Source organism: Felis catus, chromosome C1, assembly GCF_018350175.1.
Source record: "Felis catus isolate Fca126 chromosome C1, F.catus_Fca126_mat1.0, whole genome shotgun sequence".
In the NCBI taxonomy this organism is placed as follows: Eukaryota; Metazoa; Chordata; class Mammalia; order Carnivora; family Felidae; genus Felis; species Felis catus.
The window spans coordinates 174,626,534-174,646,341 of NC_058375.1; the positions used below are offsets into that span (position 1 = coordinate 174,626,534).

General features: G+C 36.1%; 1 protein-coding gene across 3 annotated transcripts in view; it reads right to left on the reverse strand.

Moving 5' to 3' along the window:
* Window positions 1-19,808, reverse strand: part of TFPI (tissue factor pathway inhibitor) — a 104,579-nt gene that overhangs the window by 35,534 nt on the left and 49,237 nt on the right. For all 3 annotated transcript variants that reach the window (XM_019838357.3, XM_045034116.1, XR_002161619.3), the window contains one exon: window positions 3,693-3,815. In XM_019838357.3, coding sequence (XP_019693916.1) covers window positions 3,693-3,801 — 109 coding nt within the window. In that variant the 5' untranslated portion in view covers window positions 3,802-3,815. The remainder of the gene's footprint in view (window positions 1-3,692; window positions 3,816-19,808) is intronic.

Below are 19,808 nucleotides of genomic sequence, written 5' to 3' on the forward strand. Positions count from 1 at the left end.
TTTATTTATTTTTGGGACAGAGAGAGATAGAGCATGAACGGGGGACGGGCAGAGAGAGAGGGAGACACAGAATCGGAAACAGGCTCCAGGCTCTGAGCCATCAGCCCAGAGCCCGACGCGGGGCTCAAACTCCCGGACTGCGAGATCGTGACCTGGCTGAAGTCGGACGCTTAACCGACTGCGCCACCCAGGCGCCCCAATATTCGGATATTTTTAAGCTTATGGCTTATATCCCATTTTTTCAGAAATTCCTATAGCGCTCCTTATATAATATTATGGTTCCTTATTCCCACGTTGATGCTACCTCAGATCTTCAGAAATCTTCACATCTTCATTGATGACTCCTCTGATTTTGACTTTTGATGTATTTGATAGTCCTATTCATCATGCCAAAACTTTTACTTTACATTTTGTCTATTAAATAAATATCACTCCCTCAACTTGCTATTTAGTAATTATGCCACCAGGTGGCAGGCCATCACCACAAAAACGAAAGCTAGTACCATATTTGTGCCTGTAGTAGTCGTAACAGCTGTTGTTTATGAATAATTGTGCTCTAGACATTTTGTAATTGTATTATTTAATAATCACAACAACCTTCTGAATTAGGTATTTTTAAATACCATTTTAAAAATTATAAAATAGCACTATTGAAATTAATTGCTCAGCTCACATCATAAGTGCTGGCTTTAGAATTGACCCCACATAGTTTTACACCAAATATCTCACACATTCTTAACATTGCATGATACTGTCACAGATCTGCATGACTGAGATTCCTAGATTGGCATTTAGGTCAAGGACATAGATTTAATCCTAGGATTTCCACTCAATACATTTTTTTCTCAAATTTACTTTATAAAAACTAAAAATGTTTCAATAATGAAAGCAGGTGATTTTACAACTTCCCAAATGAAACACTAAGAATTAATTGTAAACTATATTTTTATTAAGTTATTACCTGGTTCTTTATCGTTACTGTTCACATTTTAATGTATTTTTTAGATGAATCATGTATTAGAATATTGTGTTGTCCCATCAGCTTACGACCCACACTTTGCACATCGCTGACGTGGGGGAGTGATGAGGTGCGCTCCCTTGAATGTGGTGCCATGCACTCCATCCAAAAGGGATGCAAGTCTGTCTTGGTTTTTATTTCTTACTTCGGATAAATCCTTTTGAAAGTTAACAATCGTGTGTTGATCATGTGTCAGGCACTGCGCAGTCAGGGCGGATGTGATAGTACAAATATCAGGTGGCAGCAGACACCCTCCCCCCCCAACACACACACTCTCATGTAGCATGCAGACACTGAAGACTTACTTACATAAATATTCAGGACGTTCAAGGTGCTGTGTTTGTGTGTACTAAGATGCCTAAGCTTGTCTGAAGGATCAGGGAGAGCTTTCCTGAGACTTGAAACTGAGACTTGAGGAAAGTGTTAGTGACAAGGATCTGCCTAACACCATGTAACTAGAAAACACATACAGAGCAGTATCACAGGAATTTAATCTGATGCAGCCAGACAGAATTATGGTTTATATTATGTCATTTTTGTCATTGATTTCTTGTATTTTATGTCTCATAGTCTGAGGATTACAATCTCAGTCTCCCTTCCCCCTGCCCTGGGATGTTGGATAGACGGCTCATGATAATATTTGGGGATATGTCACATGCCTTTTAGAGTCCTCATTCTCCTGGAACTTGTTTGGGAGTCTAGAGTTTTAATGGAATTTACTATTTAAGAACGCAGCCATATGCTCTGACTTCTCCCTGCCACAAAATGTGCCAGGTGCTTCTACGCACTTCATATAACAACCATATGAACATAATTATTTACATCTTTATATATGAAGACACTGAGAGTCAGAGAGTTTACATAACTCACCTAATTTTGCAAAGCCACTGAGTGACAAACCACACATGCAAACTTAGGTCTGTCTGATTCTAAATCTTATGAAGGACACCTGCTTCTCTTTAAATGCTCCCTGCTAATCTTCTCTCTCCCACTCTAAAGGAATTTAAAAAAAATCTTGTCACTACTGTTTTTTATTATCAAAAGGTTTATTGTTTTTCATCCTCCCCGCTGGTTAGACTGATTAAGAAAAGGTCTACTATTCCCTTGTGAGAGAAGCAATAAAACCTTATGTTTTCTTATAAGATGATAATACTCTATTCAATGAAATGGTATACTTCTATAAAAAGATGTCATGACTTTGGCACAGTGTGATAAATGGCATCTTCAAAATTGAATGGATTCTGATATGGAATCATGTTATTGAAAGATTAATTAAAAACAAAACCCCAAACCCCAAAACTGGTTAAGACTGTGCAGCTAGTCAGTTTAGTGACCTTCAAGTCTAACTTTGAGATAAAGGTGTTTTCTTAGCCAGCTTGGTTTTTTCTGAATTTATCCAGAGATTTTAAACTCTGGCTTAATTATTGATGGGTTAATTCTGGCTTGTTGGCCGACTGTGGCAACAGCAACATTTTCAGGAAGCTTCTGGTGACCTGGCGTGCATTTTCTCAGGCTAACTGAGGAGATTAAATTAGGTCAATATTGGGGATCCTCTCTCCTCCCACCTCCCAAGATGGGTTGCCCGCTGTTTGTCTGCTGGGATTTTATTCTCTACATTCCTTCTCTGCTCAACTTCCAGAATATCAGAAGCTATCTCTTTTGATAAATGGGGCAAATGAAGAATTAGAGCTTATTTCATAATGCCTAAATTCTCATTTTATAAAAGCAGATTATAGTGTTTATTAAATAGTTTCATTTTTAGGAAATTTTTATAACAATTTTTTTTTTCACTGACAATAGAACAGTCTCTCCGTGAAACAGATTCTTGAGAACTTGGTCTGACTCATCACTGCTTCCCTAGGACCTACCAATCTCAGGCACATAATATATATTTATTTAGTCTTTATCAAAGGGAAATATATTGAATTAAATCCCTTTAAAGAGTGGTTAGATATATGAAATAAAAATGTATTTATGGAAGTCTTTTGTACATCATAAACATTACATATGAATAGAAGCTATCACTTAGTTCATATTCTATCACTATTACCAATGACTTGAGATTTCTATCAATGTTTTACTAATTTGCCACAAAAATATTACTTTTAAGAAAGAAATCTATAATAACAGTCATGGTACAGTCTTCTTTTTGTTCTATTGCTGATTGTTAATATATTTTTTTAGATACAGAGCTTTCTGGGATGAGAATTAACTTGCACTAAGCCAGATCTCCCAGTGTCCTGTGTGGCTAGGTTCTCACACTGGACTCATCTGGGAAGTTCTTATTTTGAAAATAAGGCAAGAAAAGGAGAGAATGTCTGTAGTTTTCTTTTTCTTTCACACTTATCCCAGCCAAAGGGTGGCATCACGGTTCACAGAGAGCTGTTTCTACAGCACTTTGCTACCTGCACTTGTCCAGAGATGCTTCAATGTTAAGACGTTATAGCCTGAAAAAAAGAGCCTTCCTTGCTAAAGTGACTTTTTTTGGTGTAAGTTTCATTTTTTTGTTGTTTGGATTTTTTTTTTTAATTTTACATATAAGACATTTCCCAAGAAAAATGTCACTTCTGCAAAAGCTAATTTTTCTACACAATGGAGAAAAATATATTAAATTATTGAATTAAAATTGAGAGCTTTAGCTAGCTGAAAAAGATGAATGCTTCTAACATTTTACCTGTGACATCTGTATATTCCTCAGCATCCTCGGCGACAGCACTAAGAGGGGCAGAAGCACAGTTAAGCAGCAGATACACAGAAGTCCAAAAAATCTGTTCTTTCTTCATTGTAGAAATTATCTCTGAAATACAGAACCCAGATATATATAATTAAGAGTAATGTCAAATTATCTACAGACCGGTAGGAATCTTATGCATGTCTCCACATGTAAATTTCTATGACATTTAATGTGTATTCTCACACACTTCTGTCCACAAATTCCATGAGTCATGTTTAAAACGTGTATGTGGCATTTACTACTGTAGACAGACATTCAGGACATATGTCTAATATTCAAGTACATAGCTCATATTTGAGCCTCGAAAACGCAAATTTAAAATGGCAGTATTTGAGAGACATGGGTAAATCCTCATCAACATGGCTAAGTATGTATTTTTTTATTTATTTTTTTAAATTTTTTTTTCAACGTTTATTTATTTTTGGGACAGAGAGAGACAGAGCATGAACGGGGGAGGGGCAGAGAGAGAGGGAGACACAGAATCGGAAGCAGGCTCCAGGCTCCGAGCCATCAGCCCAGAGCCTGACGCGGGGCTCAAACTCCCGGACCGCGAGATCGTGACCTGGCTGAAGTCGGACGCTTAACCGACTGCGCCACCCAGGCGCCCCAACATGGCTAAGTATGTATTAAGATCCATTTTCATATGCGATTTTATCTGCATCAGTTCTAATGCAAGAATATTTGCTACCCTTCTTTCTCAGCCAGAATTAATTACATTTTAATATTTTGTACATTCTTCTGTTATTTCACTAATGCAGACAACGTTAAATTCCTGATTTCACTTTCCCTTTGTTTCAGTACTTCTTTTATTTATTTATTTAAAAATTTTTTAAAAAAATATTTATTTATTTTTGAGACAGAGAGAAGCAGAGCATGAACGGGGGAGGGTCAGAGAGAGGGGGAGACAGAGAATCTGAAGCAGGCTCCAGGCTCCGAGCTGTCAGCACAGAGCCCGACGTGGGGCTCGAACTCACAAACCACGAGATCACGACCTGAGCTGAAGTCAGACGCTTAACCGACTGAGCCACCCAGCGCCCCCAGTACTTCTTTTAAAAAAAAGAAAGGTGTTTTGCAAATTTTTGTCTTTGTTTCCTTTAAAATAGATTTGTTTTTATAACCAATTTCCGAACCAGGTTTTCTATGAGAGAGCAAACGGAACTGCGGACAAAATACCTGTCTGGCATTCTATTGAGTCCTTTACCCCAGTTCGTCCACCCTCGTTTTAGGCAGTTATTATCTGATTCAAAAGAGTTTAACAGAAAAGTGACTTTAAGTGATAAACCAACACATTTACACTCTGAGGGAAATAGATTTCAGCAGGAAAGTGAGACTTCCTCTTTCAAAATGATTTAGAGATCCACAGTAAAAACTAATGGAAAACAACACTGAAATTTTTTTAAAGGTTCTGTCTCCTTTGGATTCAAAGATGGAAGGAAATGTGTTCATGCAGCACAGGAAGAGAAAAAGAAAGAACATAGGCACATGTTCAGCCACTGAGGATGTTATCAGCGTCAGGAAAGAAAACAAAATCTTATCAGTAAATAGCCACAAATGCAGGAATGGATATTCCATCTAAAACAATTTAGAGAATTCTGTGTTTACGCCTGTAACAAATCATAGCTGCAATACATACCATTAAGGTGTTTGTAGCTTTATAATAAATAATAAATAATCCCCCTTTGCTTTAAGCTTCATAAAAATTACTAGTGAAATGTACAACCTGTTTTCTCACAACACTTTGTAAATGTTAACATACGCTTGATTTTTAGTCAGTAGCAGTGTTATGTACTTTCTATATCATATCATAAACTATTTGAATCCACAAGTAGGTATGTATATATATGTATGCATATAGATATATAATTTTGAAGAGTCTATCAGCTAAATTTCTAGTCTTTCAAGGACTCTTCTATTTCTGTTAGTTTCTTTGAGATATACAACCTTGTTATACCTTGATTGTAAAATATAGCATGTTTTCCTGTCCCATGGTTTAGGGAGCAGGCTGAGGTTGGGTGCTTGAAGAAGTTGATGAGAATTTGGGCTTCAAACTCATCAAATTATTCTCTGTAAAATATTGGCCTAGAGTGTTGCCTAATTTTAGTGGTTTTAGACTTTCCTTAGTTGTAAGAAACACAAGGCAGCTCAGACAGTTTAGGTCAAAAGGCCATCAGCTTATTCATTCTAGAGAAGGTAGAATAATCTGGGATCACAAAAGAAGGTTTGTGGTTGGATCTGAGAGTCGGGGAGCTGAATACTGCCAGGAGTCGCTCATTGCTACTGCACTCCTTAGACAAGCTTTATTCCCCCTCAGTGCAGCCCAGCCTTCTCTACATAGTAGGATGCACCGCACTGATATTTTAAACCTTAAAACATTCTTCCATGAAAACAATGTGCTTCTCTTTATGGACTAGTTTCAAATAGCTTAATAGCACTGATGGTTTCAATTTGGAAGAATTGAAACTTTTGGACCAATACATTTGAGATGACAAGCTGTTGGGAGACTGGAATCGATTTGGGCGAGCTGAAATGGACTTGTTTCAGGTTTGGAAAATAGGAAAATGTAGTAACCTTGCAAATCTTAACATAAGTGTATGGGTCTTAGGGTGGACAAATGTAGCTCCAAGAAGGAGCGGATTGTTGCTTCCAGAAGAAAGGAAGGGTGTCGGACAGATAAAACTATAAGAATGCTCTGCAGCAAACTACAGCTAATTAATGACACACAGAGTTTGAAATCAAGTTAGCAGATTACCAGTCCAGTCCTCTTTCTTCTCCATAATGTTGCCCCTGAAGAGTGGCCAAAAGCACTCAGCCTTCCAGAGCAAAAGACTGATTTGGGCACACCACTGAAAAAATACTATAATTTGTTATGACACTGGTAAAGCTGTAATTTGTGGAGATCACTTAGAGTGAACTGACTTAATTACATATCATTGTAATTGATTTCTTTTTAAAACTTCCAAAAGCATCACTAACTTACATTGCAAAACGGTAAACAAGACAGCAAACCCAAACTGAAGCTGTACATCAGTTAACTCACTATACCTTTCTGCATTCTACTTTCTTGAATATCTGGCCCCATTAAAAATATCTACTACCCAACCTGGTATTGTACAGAAAGATTGACTCAAAGGAGTTTGAAGATCTGACTGTGAAATATAAAACATTAAATCTTATAAAAGAAACATAGGATAATATGTTCATGACAAGGTTGGCAAAGATTTCTGAATCAGGACATAGCACCAATTATAAAATAAAATACTGTTAATTACATTTCATTAAAATCAAGATTTTCTGCTCATCAAGATAAGCACCATTAAGACACTGAAAAGGAAGTTGTGAGAAAGTGTTTGAAACTCATGTATCTGAAGATTATACATTGAAAATGTATAAGGAATTAAAAATAAATAATCCAATTAAAAATGGGTTAAAGATTGAATAGGCACTTCTCAAAAATTATATGCAAATGGAAAATAAGCATATTAAAAGATACCCAACATAGTCATCAGAAAAATTAAAATTAGCACTATTGTGAGAGAGTACAACTAAAATTAATAAAAGCTGACAATATAAAGTGTTAATGAGCATTTGGACCTTTACTATTGTTGGTGGGATTATGCTGTCGTCTGAATTATTAGTGTTCCCCAAATTCTTATATAGAATCTTAACTCCCAAATGTGATGGTATTAGGAGGTAGGGCCTTTCAGAGGTGATTAGGTCTTAAGGGATAAGGTTCATGCTCTTATAAAAGAGACCCCACAAATACCCCTCATCCTTTTCACTATCTGAGGACACAGCAAGAAGGTGCCAGCTATGAACCAGAAGGAGGACCCTCAGTCTTACCAAGTCCCCTTTAATTTTTAATTATATAGCAAGAATATATTACATAAAGGTGTTATGTTAGTGACTAGTTGTGCATGATAATATGTTAGACACTAAGAGAGACTCAAAAATCTAGAGGAAGCCTTGAATTTACATGTAACCAACAGAGTTAAATAAATATACAATGTTAATAACAATGCCTAGATAAATTGTCAGGACACCTTTGTATATGCCAGGTACATAGTAGTGGACAATAAATTCATGTTAAATTATTTAACTTGAATAAAAATAGTATTTATCTTTTGGGGGACAAAAATTAAAACTCCTATACTTAGTTCTGCCAACAGCCTGTTAAGTAACCTTTGGAAATAAATTTATATTTTTAAACCTGATTTATAAAACGCATGAATTTTGCTACATTGTCCTTAAATTCCATTTAAGTTCTAAAAATTTATGCATTTTAATGAACACATTTTATACACTTCACAGAATAATCTATAGTTAGTATAGTTTACGTTTTCTATTTTTTACTTTAGTGCTAATTTGCAGCATCAATTTTATCCTTTTAGGTCAAGATGTGTTCTCAGAATATGAGTTAGGCAATGTGTTATTAGTTGTTACATATATATATATATATATATATATATGTCAGAATTAAAAAACTTATAAAGGTTTCTCAACTGTAAGACTTTCATAGGATCCTTATTATGGTAATGTACAATTGTATTTTCTATGGGAGAATATAGTAAATGCATTTCCAAATTTATATGGGACTATTGTCCCATAAAATATTTTGGGGAAATACTTTGACAAATAATGCTACATTTAAGGAAAAGTCAGTAGATTTTCTGAACCAGAAAAAATATTAAAAAGCATGATGTGATCTGTGCTTTAATAAAATCCAGCATATATGGAAACATGTCAAAGGGCAAAGTTTAAGGAATTAACAGCTAGAATGTTGCAGAAGATCAGATTGAAATTATGAACAGGGAGTTGTCCGTGGAACCACAGAGAAAAGGGCAGGTAGGAGAGACTTTTTAAGTATTGATAAAACTGAGTGAGTAAATGCAGGATATGAAGGGCAGAGAATTCAAGCACATCCTGAGTAAACTGTTGTGTAATCATAGAAATAGGGAAATTAATGTAAGTATTGGTGTGCATATCAGGGATGAATTCAGTCTGGACAGATTGTATGTGAACGTTATGTCTTCTAAGTGGGCCTGTATAAAGGCAATTAAAAATATAAGACAGGAGCTGGGAAATGTTTCGCTATACCATCATCATCATCGTGAGGTAGGGTCATTTCACCAAGGGAAAGGGTGCCCAATAAGTCATTTCCAGCTCCCCTTCAATTTTATTTCCTGTCTTTCCTGTAATTGCTTGGCTTTATGGACACTACCTACTAATCCATTGGCCTCACTGAAACTGCCAATTCTTGACAAACCATACAACTTCTAGGTTTAAGACTTTGAAACTACGATTTTTTTAAATTAATTAATTTATTTGAGAGAAGGATGGGAGAGGGGAAAGCAGAGAGAGAGAATCCCAAGCAGGCTCCATGCTCAGTGGGGAGCCCAAAGCAGGGCTCCATCCCATGACCCTGGGATCATGACCTGAGCTGAATTCAAGAGTCACGCGACCAACTTAGCCACCTAGAAACCCCCAAAACCACTATTTCTTGTCATGGGAATACGCTTTTCTGAGATACTGGATTAGCAAACTCCCTTCTTTTAGTTGGTACCCTTTCCAGATATCTTCTCCTCCAAGAGATTTTCTTAGAGCACCATATTTAAAAAGTAACCAGCACCAGTACCTCATCATTCTCTATCCCAATAACCTGGTTTTTCTTTTTTAAGCTTCTTTGTCTCTTCATTACTGAACTGTAGAAGTTCTGTACCTATTATGGACATAAATTCTTTGCCAAACATATACATTATAAATATTTTATCTTGGTTTATGGCTTAGCTCTTCATTTTCATATAAGTATCTTGAGCACCAATTTTTATTTTTAATACATTTGATTTTTAAAAATAATCCAATAGTTCAGTAACTATTAGTGTATCTATAGAGTTGTACAAACACTGCCCCCATCAGTTTTAGAATATTTTCATCAACCTATAAGGAAACTCCATACCCTTCAGCCATTACCTCCTCCCTTCCCAGTTTCCCCATTCCACATCTCTAGGTAACCATTAATCTAATTTCTGTCTCTATATATCACCTAACTCTAGATATTTCATATAAATGGAATAATACACTAAATGGCCTTTTGTGTCTGACTTCTTTAATTTAGCATAATGTTTTCAAGGTTCATCCGTGCTATAGCATAAAGCAGGATTTCATTTCTTTATATTGCTGAAAATATTTGATTGTATAGACATACCATAATTTATCGATTTATCAGTCAATGAGCATTTGTGTTGTTTCCACTTTTGGGATATTATGAATAACACTTGTGTACAAGTTTCTGTGCAGACATACGTTTTTATTTCTCTTGGGTATATAACTACGGGTGGAATTGCTGGATCATACGGTAATTTTGTTTAATCTTTTAAGGAACTGCCAAATCAGCTGCACCATTTCACATTCCTACTAGTTATGTCTTGCTTTGTTTTTTTGAATAACACTTATCACCACTTACATATTTATTTGTATACATGTTCACTGCCTTGAACAGTAAAGCATTTTCCATTGTGAGCATAGACACTTTATGCAATTTTCACATTCTATGTTTGATGCCCCCAAAATGACAAAGTAATACTTGATAAATAAGTGAATTAATTTGAGTATACTTTGTGAGCTAAAATTAGGGTATAGCATGGATCTTTGGATATATCCATGCAGTTTTATTTATTTCTACCACTCCCACACACAAAAAATAATAAAGAGGGGTTAGCGGCAAATGTGATAGAGTGGTCATTAATCCATATTTCTTTTTCTAAATGTAATTGTCTTTTTTAAATTGCATACTCTACTTTTCCGGAAGTATGAAATATTTCAGTTGAAAAATTTGTATAAAAGGAAATTTTTAAAGGAAAATATAACATGAATAGACTAGATTTCATGTTTATAAAATTTTACTTAAGTGGCAGGTATTTTCCAAATCAAAGGAGGAAAAAGAGCAATTGCTAACACCCAGTCCAAAGAGATGGTAGTGTGTAGGAGGGATGCCTAAAAGTGAACTTAGAGGGGCATCTAGGTGGCTTAGTCAGTTAAGCGCCTGACTCTTGATTTCAGCTCATGTTATGATCTCATGATTCCTGAGGTCAAGCCTCATGTTGCACTGTCAATGTGGAACTTGCTTGGGACTCTTTCTCTCCCTCTCTCTCTGCCCCTCCCCCCGCTCTTTCTCTCTCTGTGAAAATAAACAAATAAGCATTTTTAAAAAGTGTACTTAGAAAAGAGATAATTAGGTGAAAGAAATGTATTATTTGTTATTTCGCTATTATGATATTAATATTCTTGAGAGATTATGTGAAAGAAAGGGAAGTAGTCAGTATAAAACTAGGAAGTGAGGAGCCAAAAATGGAAAGGAAAAGGGAAGAACCTTGAGATTTTTACTTGTTGAGGATATAGGCTTATCTATGAACTTTCTATCAACTACAATCCTTTTAAAAAATATGGGGCACCTGGGCGGTTCACTTGAGCATCAGACTCTTGATTTAGGCTCAGGTCATGATCCCAGGGTCATGGGATTGAGCCTTATTTTGGGCTCCACACTAAGCATGGAGCCTGCTTAAGATTCTCTCTCCTTCTGTCCTCACCCCCCCCCCCAAATAATCTTATTCTACATGAAATATTATACCCATCTTAAGAAAACTGAGGCTCAGAAAAGAAGTATGATTTTTCCAAATAGAATAAGACAGCTAATATTTGCATCCCTGTTTCTGTAACTCCAGAGTTCATAGTCATATCACCATACCTAGCTGTCTTCCCAAGAATTGGGGAATTCTGTCTTCAGCAATGTCTATAAAGTACCCAGCTTCTGGCTGCCTACAAGGTTATTCTGCTTGGCAATTATATCACTGGGGTAGAGATGACTATATCCCTTATGGAAACCAAGAGCCATCAAATCAATCCAAGTAATGTCCCATGCTCTGATCCCAAGTAATATCTTTCCTTCTTCCCTTCCTTCTTTTTTTCTCTTTCTCTTCTGTTTTTTCCTGCTATCCTTCCTTCCTTCCTTCCTTCCTTCCTTCCTTCCTTCCTTCCTTCCTTCCTTCCTCCCCATCTCCCTTCTGCCTTTTCTCTTTTTTAGGTTTGTTTAATGGCTAACAGAAGGAGTCTGGAGTGAGACTGTGCTATGGGCTCAGTGTGTCCCCCTACAAATTCATATGGCATCTTAACCCCCCAGTAACTCAGACTGTGCTGTATTTTGAGATAAGGCCTTTAAAGACATAATTAAGGACCAATGAGATTGAGGTGGGCCCTAATCCAATATGACTGGTGTCCTTATATAAAGAGGAAACATTAGGATATGGATACACACAGAGGAAAGACTTACTACCTATAAGCCCAGAAGAGAGACCTCAAAAGAAACCACTCTTTGTTGACACCTTCCTCTTGAACTCCTAGCTTTCAGAGCTGTGAGGAAATAAATTTCTATTGTTTAAGCTACCCAGTCTATGGGATATTGTTTTGGCAGCCCTGGTAAACTAGTACAGACTGTAAAACTTCACATACCAGTTTAGTCACTTACCAATTATGTGAATTTGATAATTTATTTATCCCCTCTTTGCTTCTGTGTACTCATCTATAAATTGGGTATTTTACTAGAACCTACTTCACTGGATGTGAGGATTAAATGTAAAGGAATTAGAATGGTGACTGCTTCAGTAAATTTTAGTTATTATAATTTGTATAAGTAATGTTTGACATCATGTTGGGTGCACTGTAAAAAATCCGAAGCTCAATATTCATGGAGCTTATTCTTCCTTGAGGATGTTATCTCAGATTCTATGAAGGTCTAGAAAATAATTGAAAGCGTAGCACTAATTTGGAAAGAGATTAGGGAGAAGCTGAGAAACATTTTTGTACTGATTTGGTTAGTATGCAAGCCAAGAATTCCTGGGCTACAAATTAGAAGATGAGCAGTACAGATCTTAAGGTAAAGTGAATATTCTAAGGATTGCAGTCAAGTAGAGCTAGAAATATGTTGGCAATTTGGCTTTGGTGACTGGAAGAGAACTCAAAAGGAATGGCAATGGACATTGATGTGAATGAGAACTTACGGCAGGATTCAAAGAGCGAAAAGCTCACAGAGAATGGAAGACACTAAGAGTAGGCTGGAATTACAGCATTAGATTTCTAGTACATAATTTTGGGAAAGACATGAAACAATATGTAGACAGTTACTGATCTATTCTACCTTTAGTTCCGGGAATGTACTCTTTCTTGTTATCTTCTGTGATCTGTCATCTTGAAATTAATCTGGAAAAATTTCATATTGTGTAATTGTGTTGTGTATTATCAGCATGGTGCTTATATAATTTAAAGTTCCGAGCTCACATATTATTGAACTTCTTTTTTAAAGTTTTACTGTTAATTTGCAAGATCAATGCATACTTTGCTATGTCTAAAAGGGAGGAATTTCATTTTGGCTGCTTCTTTGTGGTGTATCAGTGAAAGACAGGACAGACAAACCTGACAACCAGAAAAGAGGAAAAAATAGATTGAAGAATAACTCCAATTTTCTGCTCAGCAGTTGCTAACGTTGTTATCCTCTTGGTGTTTATTACTGCCATCCACTCAATTTGGCTGATCCCTTGGGGCCTACCTTTCTGCCCACTAAAATTTGGAGCCTTCTTTTATCTTTAATCTATGTGCCTCCTTGGCTCTTTCACATTTTGGGTGAGTTTGCTGCACACTAACACCAAGGATAATGAATGAAGAAATAGAGAATTAAAATAAAACTTATGGTGAGAGAAGGGGAAGATAAAAACCCTTCAGTGATTTTTATAGTTTTTTATTTTCTCTGTATGTTTTGAAGGTCGTTTTTATGAGTAGTATTTTCAATGGAAAATTTCCAAATATTCATAATGACCAGGGTCCAGAAATGTTTTTTTTTAAAACTATTTTTAATAGGCTTCCAACTCTTGTTCCTGGATGGAGAGTTTCTGAACTTGCATAATCTCAGTAAGAGATTTCAGAGCCAGACTTTTCTCAGGCAAAAAATATTTTTTTAATAAATACATTGTGGGAATGCAAATGTTTGGGTGGCTTCTCAAGAGAGGTCTAAGGCTGTGTGACTGCACATTTGCCACATAATAAATTCTAACAAGTCTGTACAGAGCCTTCTTTATCTCTTTATTAACTACCCCCCCCCCACCCCCAGGTCCACATTCTTGGAACACTGAATCATCATTATAAGCATTATTTTGGCATCAGGATTATTTATCTATGAAATAAGGTTAAAATTAGATAAAATGTGATGAGATTCTGGCTAGAGGGAATATACACCACATTTGTTTTAAGAAATATTAGAAGTGCACAGTGCCTGGGTGGCTCAGTCGGTTAAGTGTCCGACTTCGGCTTGGGTCATGATCTCATGGTTCGTGGGTTCGAGCCTCATGTCAGGGCTATTTGTGCTGACAGCTCAGAGCCTGGAGCCTGCTTCCGATTCTGTGTCTCCCTCTCTCTCTGACCTTCCTCCGTTCATGCTCTGTCTCTCTCTGTCCCAAAAATAAATAAACGTCAAAAAAAAATTAAAAAAAAAGAGAAATCATAAAACATAAAGAACAGGAGAAGAAAATCCTAGAATAGCCATCAACCTACACACTCAGAGAAAACAAAACAAAAAACACTGGTGCATATGATTTCAGATATATGTGAACATGTGTGTATTAGTGTATGTATATGTGTGCTAATATTTACGTAAACGTGAATAATCACAGCACATATGTATTTTGGTAACCTCCTTTGTCATTGAACATGAGGATATAGGTATCTCTCTAAAATGACCTATATAACCTCATTTAATAACTGTATAATATTTTATTTTTTATTGTTTTAGAATTTATTTTGCCAATTAGAAAATTAAGTTATCACAAACATTACAAACATCAATGTAATAAATATATTTGAAGTTTAACATTTTAAAATTTCCTTCACTATTCCTTTTTGGTACATTCACAGGCAAGGAATTATTAGGACAAAATCTTGTACATTTTTAAGAATTTGCACGTGTGTAAATTGCCATTCAGGTATATAATTCCAATATACACCTTTTTCAGGGGCTTATAAAAATGTTTATTTCTTTGTCTTTGCCTAAATCGTGTGTATGTGTGTTATGTGTGAGAGTGTATATGTGTTTCTTTAAACTTTACCAATCACTCATTTGAACTGCAATAAAAAGTGACTGTCTTTGTGGACAGTATGATGTCTGTGACCAAATTAGAGAAATATTTTACAAAGTATGAAGATGCAAAGTAAAGATTGGTAATAATAAATATATGCATCTGCTCTGGTATACTATTTTCTTTCAAAATAAATTAAGGGTCTAAAGAGATGAGAGAGCAAACAAATATATTAATGTTATTTCATATGTAGGGTAAGACTGCAAAAAATAAAGTGAAAAGAATGGACGTAAGAGAGGAACAAGATGCCTTTTGAACATCAATCTGGTTCTTTCTAGTTGTCAACTAGGAAAAAGCTTTAAACATCCATGCAACTCTAGGTTTTTAGCTGCTAAATAAAGGGTTAGAACAGGTTATAATCTGTGTTGATTTTGAATAAAGATAATAATATGTGGAAAACACACGTAACAGAATGCGTGGCCTTAGTGGGTTTTCCTTAGCCAAATTTCACCCCTGCAAACTCCAGTGTGTACAGAAGTAGCAAATATCTCCAGAGTACAGCCTAAAGTTTGATGAGAGTAAAGAACCAAAGAAATGGCCACATTTGTTTTCAGAATGGTAAATGTGACTTATCCCAATTCAGGCAACGAGGAAAAAAAAATGGAAGGGGGTTAAATGTGGGGGAAAAAAATTGTTTATCCTCAATTCAAAGAATCATTGTTTGAATCACTGTTTTCAAGAGAATTCCTGACATCTTCAATATCACCAAACGTCATACCTCATCAGCATTCTCATTTATAATCCTTAAACTATTTGAGTTTAGCTTGATACTAAACAAAGTAAGTTAGATTAAGACTTTTCTCTCCACTCTGCCTGCTGTGCACTCGCCTGTGCCCCTCCTAACCATGCCTCACAAAATCGAAGAAATCAAGGACTTTCTGCTCATGACCAGGCAGAAGGGTGCCAAGTTCGCTGGCAGCCACCATTCTGCTTTCTTCATGGACTGTTCTAGATCTCTCCTCCGTCAAGATTAAAAAAAAATAATAATAATAAGGATAATGTGAAGTTTAAAATCCGATGCAGCAGATACCTTTACACTTTGGTCATCACAAAGAGAAGGCAGAGAAACTGAAGCAGTCCCTGCCCCCCAGGTTTGGCAGTAAAGGAGCTGAAATGAACCCGGCACACTGATTTGAACTGTATTAAAATTTTAAAAATTCTAAAAAAAAAAAGAAAAAAAAAAGAAAAGAAGAGAAAAGAAAAAGACTCTTCTCTTGAAAAGAAAATTGCAAAATAAGGTGAAAAAACACAGTATGTCAAATCATATCACACTATGATGAACATCAGAGTTGAGCTATATACTCAGTATTAGATGATTAGTACTCTTAATAATGTAAGAGTTGTAAACTGGAAAGGGTAATATCTGGGAAACACATCCTAGACAAAGTGAAATATCAAAAACCTTTGAAGTCTTGGGAAGAAAACTTGAGAAATTAGGATAAAGAGCAAGCAAAATGTACAAGAAATGTTATACATTAAAGTTTAATGAAAGGAAAACTCATATAATAAATTTTATTTAAAGGAAAGAATATACCCTTAATGAAAACATGAAATAAATGTAAGGGACAGGATCAAATAATGGCAGGTTCAGATTGCCTTAGATTTTGAAGCACAGTGTGACCCAACGAAACAATATATTATCATATATAAAAATTATCAAGCATTATTACATGTATCCTCCATACTTCATGTCATAACATCACAAATGTTTACCAAACACGCACAAAATATAAAACATGAAACTAAGAAGTCCTCCTAACATGTACACTTGGAAGTTTTTATGGAGTCAGTTTAAGTATATTCTGGAATATCAGAAAACCCAGAAGCTTCCAGATAATATTTTAAAATGAAAGCTGTCTATGATATGTAGTACCATTGGAGGTGGAGTTTGGGAGAAGTGGCCCGATTTGTGAGGAAATTAAAAAGTAAATTCAAGATAATTTGTTGATTAAAATTACATGGAAAGTGAGGAGAGAGAAGAATCAAGGACAATTATAGTTTCTGAGTTAACAAAAAAGTCAGTGGATGGTTCCAGGTAATGAGTTAAAAAGAAGAAGAACCTGTTGCCTTAGGAAGGTGATGAATTCAGTCTGAGGCACTTTGAGTTTGAAGTTTCTGTACGACATTCATTGGAGCCATGAAATAAGAAGCCTAATACGTACATGTGGCGCTCAGGACGGACATCTCTGCCAGAGGTGAGAATCAGGGGCACCCGGGTGGTTCAGTCAGTTAAGTGTCCAACTCTTGGTTTCGGCTCAGGTCATGATCTCACAGATTCGTGAGTTCAAGCCCCGCATTGGGCTCTGTGCTGATAGCATGGAGCCTCCTTGGGATTCTCTCTCTCCCTTGCTTTCTGCCCCTGCCCCACTCACGCTGTCTCTGTCTCTCTCAAAATAAATAAGTAGGGGCGCCTGGGTGGCTCAGTCTGTTAAGCGTCCGACTTCAGCTCAGGTCACGATCTCGCGGTCCGCGAGTTCGAGCCCCGCGTCTGGCTCTGGGCTGATGGCTCAGAGCCTGGAGCCTGCTTCCAATTCTGTGTCTCCCTCTCTCTCTGCCCCTCCCCTGTTCATGCTGTGTCTCTCTCTGTCTCAAAAATAAATAAACGTTAAAAAAAATTTAAAAAAATTAAAAAATAAATAAACTTAAAAAAAAGAAATGTGAAAATCAAAGTATAAATGATAATTTCTTCTGTGTAGTGGATGGAACAGTTTTAACACATACTTGTATAGCACTTGCTAAGGAGCAGACATTCTTCCTTTTACAAACTTTAATTTCATGTAATCTGTGACTCTGTGAGGGGAGTATGAGGATTAGAAAGGAATACCCTAGAACTAAACTCCAAAGAATGAGAATGAGGAAAAAGGTCTGAGAAGACAACTAAGAAATGGCCAGGGAAGCAGGAGGAAACCTGGGAAGCTATAGTGATATGGATGCTAAGGGAGGCACTTCAAGAAAGTGTTGCAGGTTGACAATGTCTGAAGCACAGAGGGTTCAAAGGAAGGCATGGTGGTTAGTGTCAATGACATTGTCAGTACCCTTGCAGAATGACAAAAGATTTGATATAGTTGTGTGGGCAGGTGAGCTGTCGAAGGAACTGGAATAGAGGCTGTGAACACAGCAAGTTAGGGTATCATTTCATGAATGTATCCGGAAAAATAAGAAAAGTAAAGGGAAACTTCTCTTGAGGGTATAGTTTTATACATTTCTGCCATTAGAGAGAGAGAAAAAACTAAAGCAGAAAAAAAAAAATGAATAGAGGATCCTATAACATGAATAGAAGATACTGGGCAACAGATGAAGAGGGTCTAAATTTAGACCTGAAGAAAAGAGTATATTCCATTAAAATGAGAGGTGGAGGCACCTGGGTGTCTCAGTCAGTTAAGCATTTGACTTTGGCTCAGGTCATGATCTCCCAGCAGTTCGTGAGTTCAAGCCCCGCATCAGGGTTCAAGCCCTGCATCTCATGACAGCACTGAGTGGCTTCAGGTCCTATCTCCTTCTCTCTCTGCCCCTACCCTGTTTGTGCTCTTTCTCTCTCTCAAAAATAATAAATAAATATTTGTTTCAAAATGAGAAGTATTCTTTTGGGGGGGTTGGGGAGGTATGATACATTTTCAGATGTGTGAGTGTATGTACATGTATGTATTTTGTGAAGGAGTTGTTGAAGAGCAAATAGAAAGTAGATGTTGTTGCTGTGATTCAGTTTTCTAGGTGAATAAGAGGTTGAGATTGTTCAAAATGTCAAGTAGTAGTGGATTTTTAAAAATGTGAGGGTTTGACATCTTCTCTAGACAAAATAAAAGGAGGTATTGAAAATTTCTTGTTAAAGGATTTCTGGACCTCTAGGATCCAAAATTATAAATTCATAATAATTGGCCTCTGAAAATCAGTGCTCCTTCTCTCTAGATATCAAAAATAAACTTTTGAAGGATCCAGAGTTGGATTTTATCAATTGGACAGAGATAAAAGACCACAAGGGCAAGACTTTGAGGAGTGTTGGCAAGAGGAAACATGTAAGTGGTTTGCTATTTAATCATCCACAAATAATTTTTCCTATGTGTACATTCTTTCTTCAAAAAATGTAGATGATATGTTATGCTAGCAATATCACATACTTGGAAGTTTAAATATATGAAAATGGCTAAATGCACACTCATGTTTATTTTAGTATAAAAATGTTACATTTTTAATGTAGATATGCAACCTTATGATAATTATCAGATATGGTGACACATCCATCTATCAGATGTAATATTACACAAAGTTAAATTGGTAATGTTAATGACTAGAAGCTAAAGTGGGGGAATAATCATGATAATATGAATTTTAAAAGCTGAATACAAAAAAATATATGTCTATTTTAAGATCAGCTAAAATTGATGTTCATGCAGAAAAATATGTTTTAAAAAGTGAAAATACATTAGGCTAGTGAGAATATGGATATCTTTTTGTCATTTTTTTAACTTTTTAAATTGTTTCAGTTTTCTTGTTTGTTTTTATATTGAACAACCATTTGAAACCACTTTTTATCGATATTAGTAAGCCGAAAATGTTCAAAATCCAGATCTCAGGGAAAGATAGCCTATGTCTACTCCAGGAATAAATTTATAAATAATAAGCTTCATTACTCCACTTTAATCGTAGTGATTCCACTTCCCCTATGGTGATTGGTTTAATTATTTCTATATGATAAGTTTCTGACCAATGATATGAGAAAGAAAGTATGCTATTTTCCCAGGGTTCGAGATTATGTACTTTTGAAAAAGATTCTTGCTTTAAATGGAGCCACATGGAAAAGGCCACATGGTGTGTCTGTCCATTTGTCTTTATGTGATGCTTGTGACTGAAGCAATCATCTTATAATATTGAGACCTACCTGAGA